The sequence below is a fragment of the Vulpes vulpes genome, chromosome 5 (genome assembly GCF_048418805.1).
Source record: "Vulpes vulpes isolate BD-2025 chromosome 5, VulVul3, whole genome shotgun sequence".
NCBI classification, from domain to species: Eukaryota; Metazoa; Chordata; class Mammalia; order Carnivora; family Canidae; genus Vulpes; species Vulpes vulpes.
In genome coordinates, this window is record NC_132784.1 from 45,628,344 (window position 1) to 45,648,199 (window position 19,856).

Below are 19,856 nucleotides of genomic sequence, written 5' to 3' on the forward strand. Positions count from 1 at the left end.
ATTATGGGGTTTAAGTGGAAGTGCTACCGTAGGAAGCTTTACTCATCTTTTTTTTTTTTTTTTTGGCTTTTCAATTATTTATTTATTTGTTTCACAATTATTTATTTATTTATTTTATTTTTTACTTTTTATTTTTTAATTTATTTTTTATCGGTGTTCAATTTACCAACATACAGAATAACACCCAGTGCCCGTCACCCATTCACTCCCACCCCCCGCCCTCCTCCCCTTCTACCACCCCTAGTTCGTTTCCCAGAGATAGGAGTCTTTATGTTCTGTCTCCCTTTCTGATATTTTCCACACATTTCTTCTCCCTTCCCTTATATTCCCTTTCACTATTATTTATATTCCCCAAATGAATGAGAACATATAATGTTTGTCCTTCTCTGATTGACTTACTTCACTCAGCATAATACCCTCTAGTTCCATCCATGTTGAAGCAAATGGTGGGTATTTGTCGTTTCTAATGGCTGAGTAATATTCCATTGTATACATAGACCACATCTTCTCTATCCATTCATCTTTCGATGGACACCGAGCTCCTTCCACAGTTTGGCTATTGTGGACATTGCTGCTAGAAACATCGGGGTGCAGGTGTCCCGGCGATTCATTGCATCTGTATCTTTGGGGTAAATCCCCAACAGTGCAATTGGTGGGTCGTAGGGCAGGTCTATTTTTAACTCTTTGAGGAACCTCCACACAGTTTTCCAGAGTGGCTGCACCAGTTCACATTCCCACCAACAGTGTGAGAGGGTTCCCTTTTCTCCGCATCCTCTCCAACATTTGTTGTTTCCTGCCTTGTTAATTTTCCCCATTCTCACTGGTGTGAGGTGGTATCTCATTGTGGTTTTGATTTGTATTTCCCTGATGGCAAGTGATGCAGAGCATTTTCTCATGTGCATGTTGGCCATGTCCATGTCTTCCTCTGTGAGATTTCTCTTCATGTCTTTTGCCCATTTCATGATTGGATTGTTTGTTTCTTTGGTGTTGAGTTTAATAAGTTCTTTATAGATCTTGGAAACTAGCCCTTTATCTGATATGTCGTTTGCAAATATCTTCTCCCATTCTGTAGGTTGTCTTTGAGTTTTGTTGACTGTATCCTTTGCTGTGCAAAAGCTTCTTATCTTGATGAAGTCCCAATAGTTCATTTTTGCTTTTGTTTCTTTTGCCTTTGTGGATGTATCTTGCAAGAAGTTACTGTGACCGAGTTCAAAAAGGGTGTTGCCTGTGTTCTTCTCTAGGATTTTGATGGAATCTTGTCTCACATTTAAAATTTTTTAAATTTTTTATTATTATTATTTATTTATGATAGTCATACAGAGAGAGAGAGAGAGAGAGGCAGAGACACAGGCAGAGGGAGAAGCAGGCTCCATGCACCGGGAGCCTACGTGGGATTCGATCCCGGGTCTCCAGGATCGCGCCCTGGGCCAAAGGCAGGCACCAAACCGCTGCGCCACCCAGGGATCCCCTTGTCTCACATTTAGATCTTTCATCCATTTTGAGTTTATCTTTGTGTATGGTGAAAGAGAGTGGTCTAGTTTTATTCTTCTGCATGTGGATGTCCAATTTTCCCAACACCATTTATTGAAGAGACTGTCTTTCTTCCAATGGATAGTCTTTCCTCCTTTATCGAATATCAGTTGACCATAAAGTTCAGTACAACCTGAAATCTGGCATTGTGATGCCCCCAGATATGGTTTTCTTTTTTAAAATTCCCCTGGCTATTCGGGGTCTTTTCTGATTCCACACAAATCTTAAAATAATCTGTTCTAACTCTCTGAAGAAAGTCCATGGTATTTTGATAGGGATTGCATTAAACGTGTATATTGCCCTGGGTAGCATTGACATTTTCACAATATTAATTCTGCCAATCCATGAGCATGGAATATTTTTCCATCTCTTTGTGTCTTCCTCAATTTCTTTCAGAAGTGTTCTATCTATAGTTTTTAGGGTATAGATCTTTTACCTCTTTGGTTAGGTTTATTCCTAGGTATCTTATGGTTTTGGGTGCAATTGTAAATGGGATTGACTCCTTAATTTCTCTTTCTTCAGTCTCATTGTTAGTGTATAGAAAAGCCACTGATTTCTGGGCATTGATTTTGTATCCTGCCACGCTACCAAATTGCTGTATGAGTTCTAACAATCTTGGGGTGGAGACTTTTGGGTTTTCTATGTAGAGTATCATGTCATCAGCGAAGAGGGAGAGTTTGACTTCTTCTTTGCCAATTTGAATGCCTTTAATGTCTTTTTGTTGTCTGATTGCCGAGGCGAGGACTTCCAGTACTATGTTGAATAGCAGTGGTGAGAGTGGACATCCCTGTCTTCTTCCTGATCTTAGGGGAAAGGCTCCCAGTGCTTCCCCATTGAGAATGATATTTGCTATGGGCTTTTCATAGATGGCTTTTAAGATGTTGAGGAATGTTCCCTCTATCCCTACACTCTGAAGAGTTTTGATCAGAAATGGATGCTGTATTTTGTCAAATGCTTTCTCTGCATCTAATGAGAGGATCACATGGTTCTTGTTTTTTCTCTTGCTGATGTGATGAATCACATTGATTGTTTTACGAGTGTTGAACCAGCCTTGTGTCCCAGGGATAAATCCTACTTGGTCATGGTGAATAATTTTCTTAATGTACTATTGGATCCTATTGGCTAGTATCTTGTTGAGAATTTTTGCATCCATGTTCATCAGGGATATTGGTCTGTAATTCTCCTTTTTGGTGGGGTCTTTGTCTGTTTTTGGAATTAAGGTGATGCTGGCCTCATGGAACGAATTTGGAAGTACTCCATCTCTTTCTATCTTTCCAAACAGCTTTAGGAGAATAGGTATGGTTTCATCTTTAAACGTTTGATAGAATTCCCCTGGGAAGCCATCTGGCCCTGGACTCTTGTGTCTTGGGAGGTTTTTGATGACTGCTTCAATTTCCTCCCTGGTTATTGGCCTGTTCAGGTTTCTATTTCTTCCTGTTCCAGTTTTGGTAGTTTGTGTCTTTCCAGGAATACGTCCATTTCTTCTAGATTGCCTAATTTATTGGCGTATAGCTGTTCATAATATGTTTTTAAAATCGTTTGTATTTCCTTGGTGTTGGTAGTGATCTCTCCTTTCTCATTCATGATTTTATTAATTTGAGTCTTCTCTCTCTTCTTTTTAATAAGGCTGGCTAATGGTTTATCTATCTTATTAATTCTTTCAAAGAACCAACTGCTGGTTCTGTTCTTCTGGTCTCGATTTCATTGAGTTCTGCTCGAATCTTTATTAACTCTCTTCTTCTGCTGGGTGTAGGATCTATTTGCTGTTTTTTCTCTAGCTCCTTTAGGTGTAAGGTTAGCTTTTGTATTTGAGTTCTTTCCAGTTTTTGAATGGATGCTTGTATTGAGATGTATTTCCCCCTCAGGACTGCTTTTGCTGCATCCCAAAGATTTTGAACGGGTGTATCTTCATTCTCATTAGTTTCCATGAATCTTTTAAATTCTTCCTTAATTTCCTGGTTGACCCTTTCATCTTTTAGCAGGATGGTCCTTAACCTCCACGTGTTTGAAGTCCTTCCAAACTTCTTGTTGTGATTTAGTTCTAATTTCAAGGTATTATGGTCTGAGAATATGCAGGGGATGATCCCAATCTTTTGGTATCAGTTCAGACCCGATCTGTGACCCAGTATGTGGTCTATTCTGGAGAAAGTTCCATGTGCACTTGAGAAGAATGTGTATTCAGTTGAGTTTGGATGTAAAGTTCTGTAGATATCTGTGAAATCCATCTGGTCCAGTGTATCATTTAAAGCTCTCATTTCTTTGGAGATGTTGTGCTTAGAAGACCTATCGAGTATAGAAAGAGCTAGATTGAAGTCACCAAGTATAAGTGTATTATTATCTAAGTATTTCTTCACTTTGGTTATTACTTGATTGATACATTTGGCAGCTCCCACATTCGGGGCATATGTATTGAGGATTGTTAAGTCCTCTTGTTGGATAGATCCTTTAAGTATGATGTAGTGTCCCTCTTCATCTCTCGCTGCAGTCTTCGGGGTAAGTTTTAGTTTATCTGATATGAAGATGGCTACCCCTGCTTTCTTTTCAGGACCATTTGAATGGTAAATGGTTCTCCAACCTTTTATTTTCAGGCTGTAGGTGTCCTTCTGTCTAAAGTGAGTCTCTTGTAGACAGCAAATAGATGGGTCCTGCTTTTTTATCCAGTCTGACACCCTGCGCCTTTTGATGGGGTCATTAAGCCCGTTCACGTTCAGAGTTACTATTGAGAGATATGAGTTTAGTGTCACCATGATATCTATTCAGTCCTTGTTTTTGTGGATTGTTCCACTGGACTTATTCTTAAAGGGGAATTTTAAGAGTCCCCCTTAAAATTTCTTGCAGAGCTGGTTTGGAGGTCACATATTCTTTCAGTTCCTGCCTGTCTTGGAAGCTCTTTATCTCTCCTTCCATTTTGAATGAGAGCCTTGCTGGATAAAGTATTCTTGGTTGCATGTTCTTCTCATTTAGGACCCTGAATATATCCTGCCAGCCCTTTCTGGCCTGCCAGGTCTCTGTGGAGAGGTCTGCTGTTACCCTAATACTCCTCCCCATAAAATTCAGGGATTTCTTGCCTCTTGCTGCTTTAAGGATCTTCTCTTTATCTTTGGAATTTGCAAGCTTCACTATTAGATGTCGAGGTGTTGAACGGTTTTTGTTGATTTTAGGGGGGGATCTCTCTATTTCCTGACTCTGAATGCCTGTTTCCCTTCGCAGATTCGGAAAGTTTTCAGCTCGGATTTGTTCAAATACATATTCTGGCCCTCTGTCCCTTTCGGCGCCCTCGGGAACCCCAATTAAACATAGGTTTTTCTTCCTCAGGCTGTTGTTTATTTCCCTTAATCTGTCTTCATGGTCTTTTAATTGTTTGTCTCTTTTTCCCTCAGTTTCCCTCTTTGCCATCAACTTGTCTTCTATGTCACTCACTCGTTCTTCCACCTCGTTAACCCTCGTTGTTAGGACTTCTAGTTTAGATTGCATCTCATTCAATTGATTTTTAATTTCTGCCTGATTAGCTCTAAATTCTGCAGTCATGAAGTCTCTTGAGTCCCTTATGCTTTTTTCTAGAGCCACCAGTAGCTGTATAATAGTGCTTCTGAATTGGCTTTCTGACATTGAATTGTAATCCAGATTTTGTAACTTTGTGGGAGAGAGGACTGTTTCTGATTCTTTCTTTTGAGGTGAGGTTTTCCTTCTAGTCATTTTGCTCAGTGCAGAGCGGCCAAAAGCAAGTTGTATTGGGAAAAGGAGAAAAAGAGAGGAGAGAAAGAAGGAAAGAAAAGAGAAAAAGAAAAACAAAAAAAAGGAAGAAAAAAAAGAAAAAAAGAAGAAAAAAAGAAAGAAAAAGAAAGAATGGAAAAAAAGGGTGGGGGAAGGAAACAAGTCAAAAAGCAAAAAAAAAAAAAAACTAACAAACAAAACAAAACAAAACAACAACAACAAAAACCACAGGGGAGTATCTTCCGATTCTGTATACTTTTAGTCCCTTGACTTCCCCTGGAACTTGTCCGTCTAGCTGGTCTTCTGGGGGAGGAGCCTGCTGTGCTGATTCTCAGGTGTTAGCACTTGGGGGAGCTGCTCTGCCCCCTGCCTGGTGCAGGGCTCAGTGGGGGGTGTTCACCCCGTGAGGCCCCAGGAGGAACAACCCCAGTGGTGGCGGCAGCTCTGGGGCCCTGGAGTCAGCCCCCGCAGTAGCTCCGGGCTCTCCGTCTGCAGGGCCTGGAGGCTCCCGGGCGGGGCCGCTGATCTGCTCAGCTCGGGGCAGGAGCGTCCTCGCTGTCCTGGGCCTCCCGGCCTCTGCCTGTCCCGGGGGAGGCCGGATCCTGGGCTGTGTCCCGGCGCCCTGTGCTCCGGGGTCTGCGCTGTTGGATTCGCGCTCCCGCCCCGCAGCCCCCTCCGCGGAGCCGCCGCCCGAGCCCCTCCGAGCTGCTCCGGGCCCCGCCGTGCGCACTGCAGCCCTTAGGGAGCTCGGCGCATCTCCCCGGGGCGCAGGTGCCTGTTAGTGTCCCCGGGAGCCCGAGGGCATCCCCGCCCTCCTGGGTCCTGCTCCACCTCCCTGCGGGCCCCTTTCCTCGGGGAAGGTTGGTGCAGCTCCTGCTTCTCCACAGGCTCTCCTGTCCTGGGGACACTCGCCCCGGCCTCAGCCCGGCTCCTCGGGGCCCCTCCCCCTTGGAGGCCTTTTGTTTCTTTATTTCTTTTTCCCCGTCTTCCCACCTTGATAGAAGCGCGAACTCTTCTCACTGTAGCGTTCCAGCTGGTCTCTCTTTAAATCTCAGGCCGAATTCGTAGATTTTCAGGATGATTTGAAGGTTTTCTAGGTAATTGGTGGGGACAGGTGATTTGGGGACCCTACTCTTCTGCCATCATGCCCCTCCTCCCTTTACTCATCTTTAAGGACTCGGCATGCATTCAGATAACGGATGGATTGGTATTTTGCGGTGGAAAAGAATGCTGTACTATAAATGGATGACAGCATGGGATTTTCCAGGCCACTGGGGGGCTGTGTTATGGTGAAAAGAGCCTCAGAGCTGGACCAAGAGCTAGAATCTGGCCCCAGAAATGATCCAGCCAGCCTTGCTGAGTTTTGACATGTGGCCTTACCTCTTACTGGCTGTAGTTTATCCCTTATAAGAAAAGATAGCAATACCTACTTCTCATGGTTGACATGAGATGGAATGAGAGAGGACACACGGAAGGCCCTATTCATATATCCTGACTAGGCCGGGATATAAAAACCATATAAAAATTTATATGCATTTTTGTTTGTATTTAAGCATACGCCTTTTGCTGTGATGAGCGCTTGAGATAGGAATTTTACACAATAGCTCCGTTTCTCGAAGAGGTTATAATATAATCAGGTGGCAGGGGCTACTCTGAAAGTTAAATCTTGACACAGGATGTCTGATAGCAAGTTCCCACCACAGTGGTTCAGTGAATTGAAGGAAATTCCCTCTGTTTCAGTGCTTTAGAATGGGTCCCTCTTGGGGTTGAGTGATAGCATTTCTCCCCCATCACTTCCACCCTCATCTCCACTGCACCCAGAACTATGAGTCCTGTCATTTTCTTGGGTTAGTTCTCTCTTTCTCTCTCTCTCCCTTTTTTGTAAATATTTTTTTATTTGTTCTTGAGAGACACACACAAAGAGGCAGAGACATAGGCAGAGGGAGAAGCAGGCTCCCCATGGGGAGCCCGATGCGGGACTTGATCCCAGGACCCTGGGATCACGGCCTGAGCCAAAGGCAGATGCTCAACCACTGAGCCACCCAGGCATCCCTCTCGAGTTAGTTCTTGATCAGGCATGCCATAGCCTTGGGGATGGGAAGCAGCATTAAGGAAAATCTGTCTACATGAATACCTCTGATACAACTCATATTCAGGATATTCTCTGAAACCTTTTTTAAAGGTAAAATCAAGGAACTTTTTGACAAGGATGCTATTGACAGCACAACCGTGCTCGTGCTGGTGAATGCTGTTTACTTCAAGGCCAAATGGGAAAAATATTTTGACTCTAAAAACACAGTTGATGCACCTTTCTCTCTAAACGAGGTAAGATATTACAGCACATGGTTTTCTAGACATCCCACTGATTATTCCACTAAGAAGTACAATTTGCAGGATGTATAGTCAAATTTAGAACTTAGGTCTCTGGGTTACAGCATACAATATAATAAGAATATTTTGTTATTAGCAAAAATCAGTACCTGAATTTTGTTGACCATCTCATTGCCAGGTACTGCGCTGAGCATTTTCCACTCATTATTTCACTTGTTCCCTAAAATATCATTATGAAAATGGGTGTTATTATTTCAATCTAGGAGTTGAGGGAAAAGAATGCAAAGGTTAGGTTACTTAGCTAAATCCATGCATTGGCATTCACATCTGTATTTGTCTCAAGAAACCTGGGATCTTAGCCCAGACTGTAGAATGGAGGAAAGGAAAGGATTGGATCCCACTCCACCATCTGTTAGCTATGTCACTCTCACAAGCATTGTCCATCCTCATCTGTAGACTGGTGACCTCTCACAAGGTGTCTGGGGTGGTGCCCTGTATCTGATGGAAGCCTAGGAAAAAATGTTGTTTTTTAATAGTACATGATTATCGTTTAAACCAAAGTTTCAACTGGTGCTGGGGAGGTCATTCAGGCCAGTGAGAGCAAGGGGTCAGGTGAGGCTAAGAGACTGGGACTGGGTGGGGCAGGCATGGAGGGGGAGCAAGTGGGGCTTGTTTCCCTGGCTAGGGTAGGTCAATGCCTGGATGGACAGTTTACCAAGAAGTGACCTTAGGAGCTGAAGAACCTATTAAAACCATGGGAAAATAAAGTGTTGACAAAGGAAGGGCTGCCTGATCAGTGGGCCCAGAATTCATAGGTTAGTTCACTGGCATGACTTAACGCTTCTGGTGAAGACCCTTCTCATGAATAGAGCCCTGTTCTCAGAAGAGAAGGAGGCCACGTGAGCTTGTGAACTTACTCGGGCAGTCCTGTGATTTTCTGTCTTGTCCACTGCAGAATGAAAAGAAGACTGTGAAGATGATGCACCAGAAAGACCTGTTTAGAATCGGCTTCATAGAGGAGCTGAAGGCACAGATCCTCGAAATGAGGTACACCAAGGGGGCACTCAGCATGTTCGTCCTGCTGCCTCCTTACTCTGCAGATAACGTGAAGGGCCTGCAAGAGGTAAATCATCACTTGCACATCTCTCCAAAAGATGTCATTGTCGATCTCTGGAGATGGGCCCTATTTACCATTTACCTTTCTGAGGAAGGATGGCACCTCAGCTAGCAGATGTATCAGAGAGGATATCAGAATCTGAATTCTTCCTCACTGATTTAGAAAAGAACAAATGCCAAAAGCATTGGATAGGACTCACCTCTCCCATTGCGTAGCTCTTGGCAGTTGTCCTCTGGACCAGACCAAGGAATCATTTGGATGCAGAGGGATGTGAGAATTACTACAAATGAAACTTCTTTTCCTTTTCTCTGAATAGCCTGATTTCAGTCAATCTCTTGATTGAACTGTTCTGCTATGGGTCACATCACGACCCTTCAGCTGAAATCTGTTTTTGTGTGCACATGCCTTGAGAGAGTGGAGACACTGACACTGTAATAGATTGCTCATGAGGTGTGAATCAATGAAGGCTATGGAGGCTTGGCTGTATACTGTTCTGTGCAGCGAAGAGTTGGAGACAGAGGGAGAGAGAAATACCTGGATAGTGATCACAAAAATGGCCGTTATTCAAAATGTATTGTGTACTAGTGCTATGTTAAATATTTTACATACCTTATTTTGTTCAACCCTCGCAATAGCCTAATGATATTCACTTTATTTTTTAGAAGAGGGGATTGAACCTCAGAACGTTAAGGCTTGGCCAACCTCACCCAACTTGGTTGACTGACCTTTGCTGGGCTTTGACATTCAGATACCAGATGACACTAGAACTAAACCATCCTATGACTTCTAAAGAGGAAAGAGGTTTGCTTTGAGGAATTTAAATGAAATCAGAATATTTTGAGGCTTAGGGAAGGACCCAGAAGATTGTTATACTGGCTGTTGAAATAGGCTCAAGCCCTTTGAAGTAATTGGGACATCCTCTGCAGGATCATAATCTGACCCTAAACATTATTTCCTTCCTCTTATAGCTTGAAAAGAACATCACTCATGAAAAAATAGTGGCCTGGAGCAGCTCAGAGAATATGTCAGAAGAAACAGTAGCGGTTTCCTTCCCGCAGTTCACCCTGGAAGACAGCTACGATCTCAATTCTATTCTACAGGACATGGGCATCACGGATGTCTTTGAGGAAGGGAAGGCTGATCTTACTGGAATCTCTCCAAGTCCCAATTTGTACCTGTCAAAAGTTGTCCATAAAACCTTTGTGGAAGTGGATGAAGATGGCACCCAGGCAGTTGCTGCCAGCGGGGTTGTCGGCATGGAAAGGTCCTTATCTTCTGGGGTGACATTTACTGTTGATCATCCCTTCCTCTTTTTCATCAGACACAACAAAACCAAAACCATTCTCTTCTATGGCAGGGTCTGCTCTCCTTGAAAAGAGCACAGTGTCTAGTACCTGGGAGCTGGAAGAAAGTGGTGGTATGGTCCCCCCCTGGCATAACATGGGCATTTGTGTTCTCATTGATATCCAAAGCTGACCAAATTTTATCACAGCTCTATGCCTCCTTCCTCCAGACACTGGCCCGTGCTTGTCCTGATCCTTCTCTCACCCTGTAGCTTAGCTGACTTTCATCTATGTCCATTAGTATCGAAGACTCTGGCCCCTCCTTAACCTTGCCCTTTCACCGCACTGAGCACTCAAGAATATCATTTCCCCTCTGTGACCTACAGGTCAATGTTATCAAGAATGTGACTGACGTTAAGTTCCCTACCTCCTTATGAAGGAATCCTGAAAGTTCATTAGACCACTTCTAGGAGAGGATAAAGTCAGAAGCCACTTTAACATGGGCAGCAGGAGGAAATGTTTAAATGGAATGTGTCTTAGAAACTCAGCTCTGTTTCTACTGTAGTTAAAACCATGGCCCATTGCTGGGCAAAATGTCCTGCCTCTTCCTCATAGAAGATGTCCCGTAAGGTGCTTCTCCTCTGGGAGAAAGTAAGAGGATTTATTACTAAAGAGGATTTAAGTGAGAATACAAGGACAGAAGTCTGCCCCAACCAGCACTCATTCTGCACAGAACAGGATACGTTTTGCGAATCTGACATTGACCCAGGAGAGCGGCAATGGATTTAAAAATTAGTCTCAGCTTTCCTTATTGAGTCTCCTAGGCCATTATCATGAAGCACTATCCTGTGTGTCTCCTTCACCCCCTTCCTCAGAGAATTCTCCTCAGTAGTTACCCCTAGATACCCAGCATGTTAGGTAGGACAGGGGAGTGCTGCCTTCACCTCGGGCTGCTGGTCTCCCTGGCCCCCTCTGTCAGGAGTCTGGCCATGTGGACCTATTTCCTCCTGGAGGCCTCATGCCTGGTCACATTCTGAGAATAGGCCTGGGTATGGGCATGATGCACATGGAAACTTCTGTCAGGAAAGCCCTTGGCTTCATATCAAGCTCTAGTCTACTGAAAGCCTGATGCCCGAGTGTTCAATACTCCAGGACCTGGGACCTTCGTTCTCTGATATGTCTGTCTGAATTCCTGATTTCTGCCTTAGCTGAATGCTCTGTAATGCCTACTAACAATGCCTAACTCTAGGACGTTGCCAGTCATTCTGTCAAGGTGAATTCCTGGTCTTGGTCATGGTTCTGTTTTCTTGTCCCACCCTATGAGCATCATCCTCTTAGTTGCCACTATGTCGGTTAAGTGTGGCTGTGGCAGTTTTTGGAGGAGGAGGTACGTTAAGTTCAGCGCTGTCACGCTGCCTCCCCTCCAGCCCCCTTTTCCTCTACATTAATAATTGCTTTGTGCTGTGAGGGACCAGTTCCATATTCCCCATATAGACTTCTCATCGTCAAGGTTGTTTGTGAGTATAGAAAAAATTCTCATTGATAATGTAAGGCAGCTTGAGGTGGCTCTTCCAAGTCCTTGCCACAGAATGCATGTCCCATGGTCAAATTTATGTCAGGTAATCAAATACATAGTCTCTTCTGTGTTTCCTTTTGGGGTTGATGTTTTGAAGATTCTGTGCCTGGCCTGTCATCATTGTTGGATACTGAGCTGGAAAACTATGACCTATGTGGCATTGTCTGGCCTTGCTTATGTTCTTATTCTTTTCCTTGATAAGCACATCTTCTCATTTGTATTGGTGTCTCTCAGAATTTTAATCACAAAAGGAAAAATGTATCTATTTACAAAAATGAGAATGAGATTCTTAAGTCTTTCTGTGAATCAGTGAGCAGACTCTTTACTAATCTTCCATTGATTAAAATGTTTTTTCTTAGTAAATAAAGCACTTTTGTAGGTAGTTATAATGTGTATACTATTTTATGTGCCAACTATTTTAGTTAGCTAAGCCTGACTTTAAATACTTTCATCCAAAAATATAGAAATACATAATCTATAAAGCTAACCATTCATCTCAATGATGTCAGAAAGATATCTCTTGTGCCAGAAAATCGTTTCCAACTTTCCACCAGAATTACATGTGAAGGCATACACAAAAGATGAAAGCTTGTTATGATTCTAAAACCTAGGAGTGATAGCCAATGGATCATCACATTTGGAAGACATTTCTGCTGACTACAAGTTAAAAGCTGGACGGCAAGCCTGCTCAAGGGGTTCCCGGTACTGTGTCACTCCGTGTCAGTCTGCTTTGTGCCCTACCATTATTGCCTCCTCCAGGGTTAAGACACACACACAAGAGCTCTGTCAGTTTAAATTCCAGACATCCACTTCTCTCCTTTGTCCTTTCTGGGGTCTCCTAGCCTCTGTCTTTCTTGTCATTTTCTTTCTTCCTGCAGCCACTTGAAGACTGAATGAAACTCCCTCAATACAATGCACAGGAAAGTGAAGAGAGGTATTGGCACTTTCTACCCTGAGCAGTCTAGCCTTCACAATCGAGTATTTTTGGTGGGACAAGGACAGAAAGAACCCTGGTGGTAATGTTGTTGGATTCGTGTATTTCATTTAATCCTTCCATTTGGAGTGTCAGAGAGACTACATGGAGAGGAAAGCATTCTAACTTGGTCCAATGGAACTACAGTAGATGGAAGCCTATGAGAAACTGGGGATCATGCTCAAATCTAGGAGTTCTTGACTCTCATTCTTGCGCCAGTGAGATTGACCCTTTAATATAGCAGCCCGAGACACAGAGAGCATGCAAATCCGTGTTCTATAAGTGCTAGAAAACCAACCTGAGTGTGCAAATCTGGGAAGTGAGCTCCTCTGTTTCTAGTTGAAGATTCCTTCTGCTTAGCAACATTGACAGGTGGGACAAATGAGGCAATGTAGATTCCTAAACAACTGATTCATTTACTCTGACTACAAACATTCTGAGAAGAGAACCAGGAATGTGTTATACCCAACAGGCCCTCTAGTACTCTTCAGTTCACAGGCTCTGTACATTCTGTTTTATTTCAGCCTGGGCCCTCCTTATGATTTCACACATTATCTAAAGCATCTTTACCCCTCAAACTCCTCCCCAGTTTTTCTTAGTGATGAAGCAAGCCTGAACATACATTGCTTCATTCCCTGATTGCTATTTACTCCTTTGCATGTGTGGATTTTTTTTAAACTACAATGTCATTAACTTTAGGTGGAGGCCCTATGATTGGGATGATGGGTGCCATGTGGTGTGTCAGTGGGTTTCTTTGCTCCATAATTGAAGGCCAATGTCAAATGTGTTCTTCATCCACCATTACTTGTGTTGTGTTCTTGTTTTCCCAAATTCATTGTCTTACTCTTTTATTTCTTTACTCAAATATAATACAAGATTTATCCCAACACATGCACACCTCTTACCAATGTGTTCTATATACTTAATAATTAATTTAAAAATTCTCATATTCTCATACACTGTTTCCCTTCTAAATAATGTTATCCATCACGTTCATCAAACAATGTTTTAGCTACAGATGGGTGAAAGGATTTGAGAAGAAATCAAATGCACAACAGTGGAACTGGTGGAAACTCACACACCTTTTGTTGATACACACGGGTTCGAATAGATCATTACAGGACCAGGGTTAAGTAAATGGGAAAAAACATATAGGGCCATGAAAAAAAATAGTGCCCAATAAGGAATTAATATATCATGCTATGGACAAAAAAAAAAATGAGGTTTCAGAAAATGATTTGTGGCAAGAACCAGAAAAGAACCTTAGAAAACTTTGATAGGTTTTAAAAAGGCAGGCATCTGTGGAATTAAACAGAAATCTATGAAGATAAACTGTAGATAAACTGTGACAACGTGTGAAAGAATTGGATGAGATATAAAAAGACTGCCAGGGACCTCAAAATACAATAGCAGAATTTAAATAGATTTTAGAGACAGTAAAGAAGCAGAAATGGTGCCTGGAAAATTTACTTAATGAATAGAGTGTATTTCAGTGTTTGTCTTAGAATATTTAGGAGATAATAAAAGAGAAATTCACAGCTATGAAGAACAGAAAGTAAACCCAAGAATTATGGCATTTCTGAGAAAGCATGCGTATTAATTGGCATTAAATTAATAATCAAAGACACAATTACAGAGAACTTTCTTAACTTGGATAGTCACCTGATCACATGGATTGATTTCCAAGAGAAGTAAGCAAAAATGCACTTGCTAAAACACTGTAAAAATAAAAGATTGAGAAAATAATTCTGTTAACATTTGGGCAAAAAAGAACATAGTTCACTTTTAAAGGATAATCAGAGGTTCTTCAGACATTCATGTTGTGTTAAATTTCTGAAAACCAGGAAACCTAGTCTACAGGTTTGAGGGGAAAATATACAACTGAAGAATTTCCTGCCCAGTCAAGTTGTAAATGCAACAGAAAATCCTTTCTAGCTATACTGATGCGTTTAATCCCCAGCACCAGGCACCATGCTATAAACATCATAAGAATTAAAATTCAGCTCATGATGCTTTCAGTAGAATCCAATGCAGTCAAAGGCTCTAAGGATAAGGAATTTCATCCAGTAAAAATATGATTTCAACTGACAATCAAAAAAAGAAGAAAAATTCTTAATTTTAAATTCTAATTATGTCTCCAAATTGTTGGCAGCTGAAACTCTTCTCTTTTGCATTTTTTTTTAAATGTTGGGTCCATGCATGAGGTGAGTTTCAATATCCAGAATAAGACTACAGTCATGAAATTGGAACAGTAATAGTTCTTGATATTTGTCAAGCCCTTATGTGTACTGGTATTGATCAAAGACCTTAGTATGTATTAGCCCATTTAATCATCTCAATCATCCTCAGAGATAGGTTATTATTAGTACCTATAGTTAGCAGATGAGGAAATTGAGGCACAAAGTCACCCAGGTTGCAGATGATTGAACTAGGAGTTTGAACCTGGCAGTCTGACTGGATGTTTTACAGTAGATTTCTAACTACTACCCTATATATCCTTTCAGGTAGAAATAAGAATACAAGAGGCCATTTATTTACATTTCTTTATTTTGAAGGCATGACTTTTGAGGGCCAAGGACTCACTCAACATAAAGTTTTGGGTGCCAGTGTGCTTTGAGCTTCGAGGTGGAGATTTTATGGAGTGGAAGGAGTATGAGGTGGGCAACCAGGTGGCAGGTTTGAGTTCTTTAGTAGGAGGTGCCTGGCAGGTGTGCATCTTCCTGCCCTGGCCCTTTGCTAGGTAGTGAGTGACAGAGGTCTTTGCCCCCTGGCTGTAAGTTGGTCCACTTGAGTCACACAGGCATAGCCATGCCCCTAGGTGACTGCTACTATCACAGGGGAGGACAAGTTCCCAGACAAGAAGTATTATAAGCTGTTAGCATCCTTGCCAGGAAGCCCATGCAGAGCCTCCCACTCTTAAATTGCTAAAGCAGGCAGGGGTAACTGCAAAACAGCATTCATAGTCCGACAGGGAATCTCAAAGACAGAGATAAGCGTATCATAGAGATTACCAAATGTCTGAAGGAAATAATCACATGAAAGAAAGAAATCAATCTCAACAGAGTTAATAGATCAAATAAAATATGGGACAAAATATAAAATAAAAATAGGAAGTTAAGATATTAGTTTAGAATTCCTGGAAATAAGCTTAATTATTAAAAAGGTCAGTAAGTCGCCTGAATACCAGAATGAACACAGCCAAAGAGTCAGTTGGAAGACTGAACCTCAAAATTCTACAAAACATAGGAGAGACACCTAAAGAGGTGGAAAGTAGTTAATGATGGTAAGAGCCATGCCAGGCAGTTAAAGAAGCTTCAATATTCATCTGTGAGCATTTCAGGAACAAAGAGAGATGAGTGAAGGAAGTACTCAAAGTTATAAGAAAAGAAAACTATTCAGAATTGAAACAAATTCATGCAGATTGAAAGGGCCCATTGAGAGCCTACACATCCATACTGTGGCAAAATTCCTGAAGATCAGGGAAAGAGAGGAGTATTTTAAAAGCTTTCTGAGACAAAAGAAATAGAACTCATAAAACGGAATGAGAGATTGAGTTTGGATTTCTCTTTGGCCCTGCAAGAAGACACAGGGGAATATTTTGGAGTTCCAAGAGAAAGGAAAAGCAACTAAAGTATGGACCCATACAAACTGTTAGTTGCAGATGACAGCAAAATACATGAGCAAAGGCTCTGAGCTATCTGTAAACTTCAACCTGAAGGAAGTTCTACTGCAAAAGAGCATTAAAAGATGAATCAGAGAAGGAAATGTGAGCCATGAATAGCCATGATGCCAAAAAAAAAAAAAAAAGAAAGAATCATGTGACTTGTGACTTAAGTTTAAATTAGAATTGATTATTAAAAAAAATGAGGATTCACATGATCTCAACATGAGAAGTGGGAGATGGGGAAGTTGAAGAGCGAAGTGAGATTAACTCTAGACATTAATAGAAAATTACGTTTATATTTGTGTTAAACTAAAGGTTAACCAGTGGAAGAATTGAGATAGGATGCACAATTGCTAAAACATTAGGGGAAAAAGAATGAAAAATGCTTGATCAATTCAAAGAAATATCACCAAGAAGAAAAAAGACATAAGAAAGCACAGTGTATACAAAACGTAAAGCAAGGTGGCAGTAAGTCCAAATATGATCCAACACTTGATTTCAGCTCAGGTCATGATCTCAGTGTTGTGAGATTGAGCCCTGAGTTGGGCTCTGTGCTAAATTGCACAGTCACAAGACAGTCTGTACTAAGAAGACAAAGATTTATTTATAGACTATTAATAGGGCGCAATAATAACAATACGAGGATTAGAATAATGGTAAAGAAAAAATACCAAAGAAACATTAACAGAAGAAAAGTGACAATAGTAACAATAATATCAGATGAAAAATTTAGTCATAGCCCCAAATAGTAACAGGGACAAAGATAATCATGACACATATTTCCTTTTGTTGTTCATTCCCATTCTGATTTTTTTGCAATTACGGTTTGAAGCATTCTTTGTGTTCATAATTTTTTTAAAAAAATATTTTATTTATTTATTTATTAGAGAGAGAGAGAGAGAGAGCAAGAGAGAATGAGTGAGCATGGGGAGGAGCAGAGGGAGAGAGAGAAACAGACTCCGTGGTGAGCACAGAGCCCGACTTGGGGCTCCATCTCACAACCATGAAATTATGACCTGAACTGAAATCAAGAGTTGGATGCTTAACTGCCTGAGCCATCCAGGTGCCCCCATAATTGCTTTTTAAGTGGTATTAAATGCTACATAGGGTAAAATGCTACAGCTTTTTTTTTTGGGTGGGGGGAGCTCCTGGTTGATTTCTTGGGGACCATTTTTATTGACTGAAAAGTTTTGATTTTCACTATTTTTTTCTTATAGTAGTTTGCACTTTTGTTAGGCAACTTTTTCTGTTCATACTGAAATGTGTAGAGTTTTTGGACTAAAAATGACAGGTTACTTTAGGAAGGTGACGTTTCCTGGTTCAAGAGTGCCCTCTTCTGTTGGTATAGCGAAGCACAGCTTCTAAAACAAATGGTGCCTTATTGCTATACTTATTGATCTGAATTCCGTGCACAGATATTTGAAATTAGGTGACTTCCATTAAACTGGTGGAACAGTTCCACCAGAAGAAAAAAAATATTGGTAAAGAGAGATTAACTCATTATACAGAGATTTTGTGATTATCTTTCTAAAAAATCCAAATGAGTTAGCTGACAGTTTACCAAGTAAGAAAATTCTTCAGATGGTTGGTTAGCTAGTTACCAAAATTTTTAAAAAAAGGCTTCTGATATACCTGTAATAACTATTTTTAAGTTCAGCATTTTATTTAATTCATAGCGTTAATTCTATTTGAGATTTTCTTTTTATTCATTTATTTACAGTATGTATCTCCCCAGTAGAATGTAAATCTGATGAGAGAAGGGATCTTTTACATCCTATTCATTGCTGTTCCTTGGTACTTAAACTAGTATCTGACATAGAGAAAATACTCAAATACTTGTTGAATAAATGCATGAATGGAAAAAACAAGGAGCCTATTCATGAGAATATCAAAACTATAAAATATGAGTAAGTCTAAAAGACATGTGTTTCTGTGTGATGAGTAATGCAAATACGCAAATAATAAAAATATAAACAGAGTTCAATGATTCATCAAACAGTGGACATCAGGCAACTACCATCGGGTAAAAGATATATGACATTATCATCACTCCAAAGCCCCCTTGCATCAGTTTCCAAGTATTACTTTCTTCATTCTCTTCAAAATATAACCAGCATGTTGGCTTGCAGCCTTGTAATTTAGTTTTGTCTGCTTTTGCACTTCATATAAATAAAATCATACAGTCTATATTCTTTTGCATTTGGCTTGTTATCATCAATATCGTTTTTGGTGCTCATCCATTTTGTTGTCTAAGCTTTAGTTCATTCCTTGTCATGGCTGTGTACTATTTTATTGTGAGACCATAATTTATGTCTATGTTCTACCATCATATGCATCTCTTGGTGCCCATGAGTGTGCATTTCTGTTGGGTGTATATCTGAGGTAGAACTACTAGGTCATAAGGTACGTGTATGTTCAACGTCAATAATGCCTTTGATTAATGAAAGATTTACCTTTTGCAGAGTCCAATTTATTAACCTTTACTATTCATGCTCATGTTGTTGTGTTTCATTAAGCTCTGCAGGTCATTTAGAATTGATATTTTGAATATGGTATGAGGCAGTAGTCAAGATTTCTGTTTTCCCAGTGGATGTTCAATTGCCTCAGCATAATTTATTGAAATCACCTCTTTTCCCCAATGTTCTGTAGCATACTTCGAAAAAATCTAGTATGCATAATATGCACAGATATATTTCTGGGCCTTTCTTCTGTTCTATCCTTTGGCCAAACCACATTTAGCTATTTAATGACAAGTCTTGCTACCCTGATAGAACAGGTCTTACCTCCTCCTTTTCCAAGAGCATTTTGGTTATTCTTGGCTCTCTGAAGTAAGTAATTAATTTTTTGAAAAACAAGACCTCCTGGGATTTCAATTAAGATTGCAGTGATCAACTTTGAAAGAATCAACATCTTTAGAGTATGGAGTCTTAAACCATAAATAAAACATATTCTTCCAACTATTTAGGTCTTCCTAATTCCTAATATATATATACATATTTGACCTTTTTCTACATGGAGGCTTACCTATCTTTCATTTTTACTAGGAATGTGATAGTTTTTGGTGATCTCTCAAATGATACATTTTTAAAAGATCTTAATTTTCTAACTGTATGTTGCTAGTTTATAAACAATATTTGATTTTTAAAAAAAATTTATTTATTTATTCATGAGAGACGCACAGAGAGAGGCAGAGACACAGGCAGAGGGAGAAGCAGGCTCTATGCAGGGAGCCTGACGTGGGACTCAATTCCGGGTCTCCAGGATCATGCTCTGGGCTGAAGGTGGCGCCAAATCGCTGAGCCACTTGGGCTGCCCTATATTTGATATTTTTAAGAGTGACCTTGCGTTCAGTAATTTTACCAAACTCACTTTTAAATTCTTATAATGTACATGTCAATTCCTCTGCGAATGATAATTTTATTTCGTTTTGGGTCTTGAAACTTAATTAAGTAAGTATTCAATTGCCTTATTACATTTGCTGAATTCTTCTTTTCCCCCTATTCTTTCCCTCCAGGCTTGGTTCAATTTCGAATGGGAGCAGGGATAGTGGTCATACTCGTTTCATTTTTGATCACAAAGACAAAACTGCTTTTCCATCTCTATTTCTCCATTCCTTTCTATCTATAAACTCTACTGAGGGACATGTAAGATGAACATATTTCTGGCTC

General features: G+C 40.7%; 1 protein-coding gene across 1 annotated transcript in view; it reads left to right on the plus strand.

The window, feature by feature from the left end:
- Window positions 1-11,933, plus strand: part of SERPINB12 (serpin family B member 12) — a 29,255-nt gene extending 17,322 nt beyond the window's left edge. The window contains exons 6-8 of the mRNA XM_025997568.2: window positions 7,427-7,569; window positions 8,531-8,698; window positions 9,661-11,933. Coding sequence (XP_025853353.2) covers window positions 7,427-7,569; window positions 8,531-8,698; window positions 9,661-10,065 — 716 coding nt within the window. The 3' untranslated portion in view covers window positions 10,066-11,933. The remainder of the gene's footprint in view (window positions 1-7,426; window positions 7,570-8,530; window positions 8,699-9,660) is intronic.
- Window positions 11,934-19,856: the final 7,923 nt, after the last annotated feature.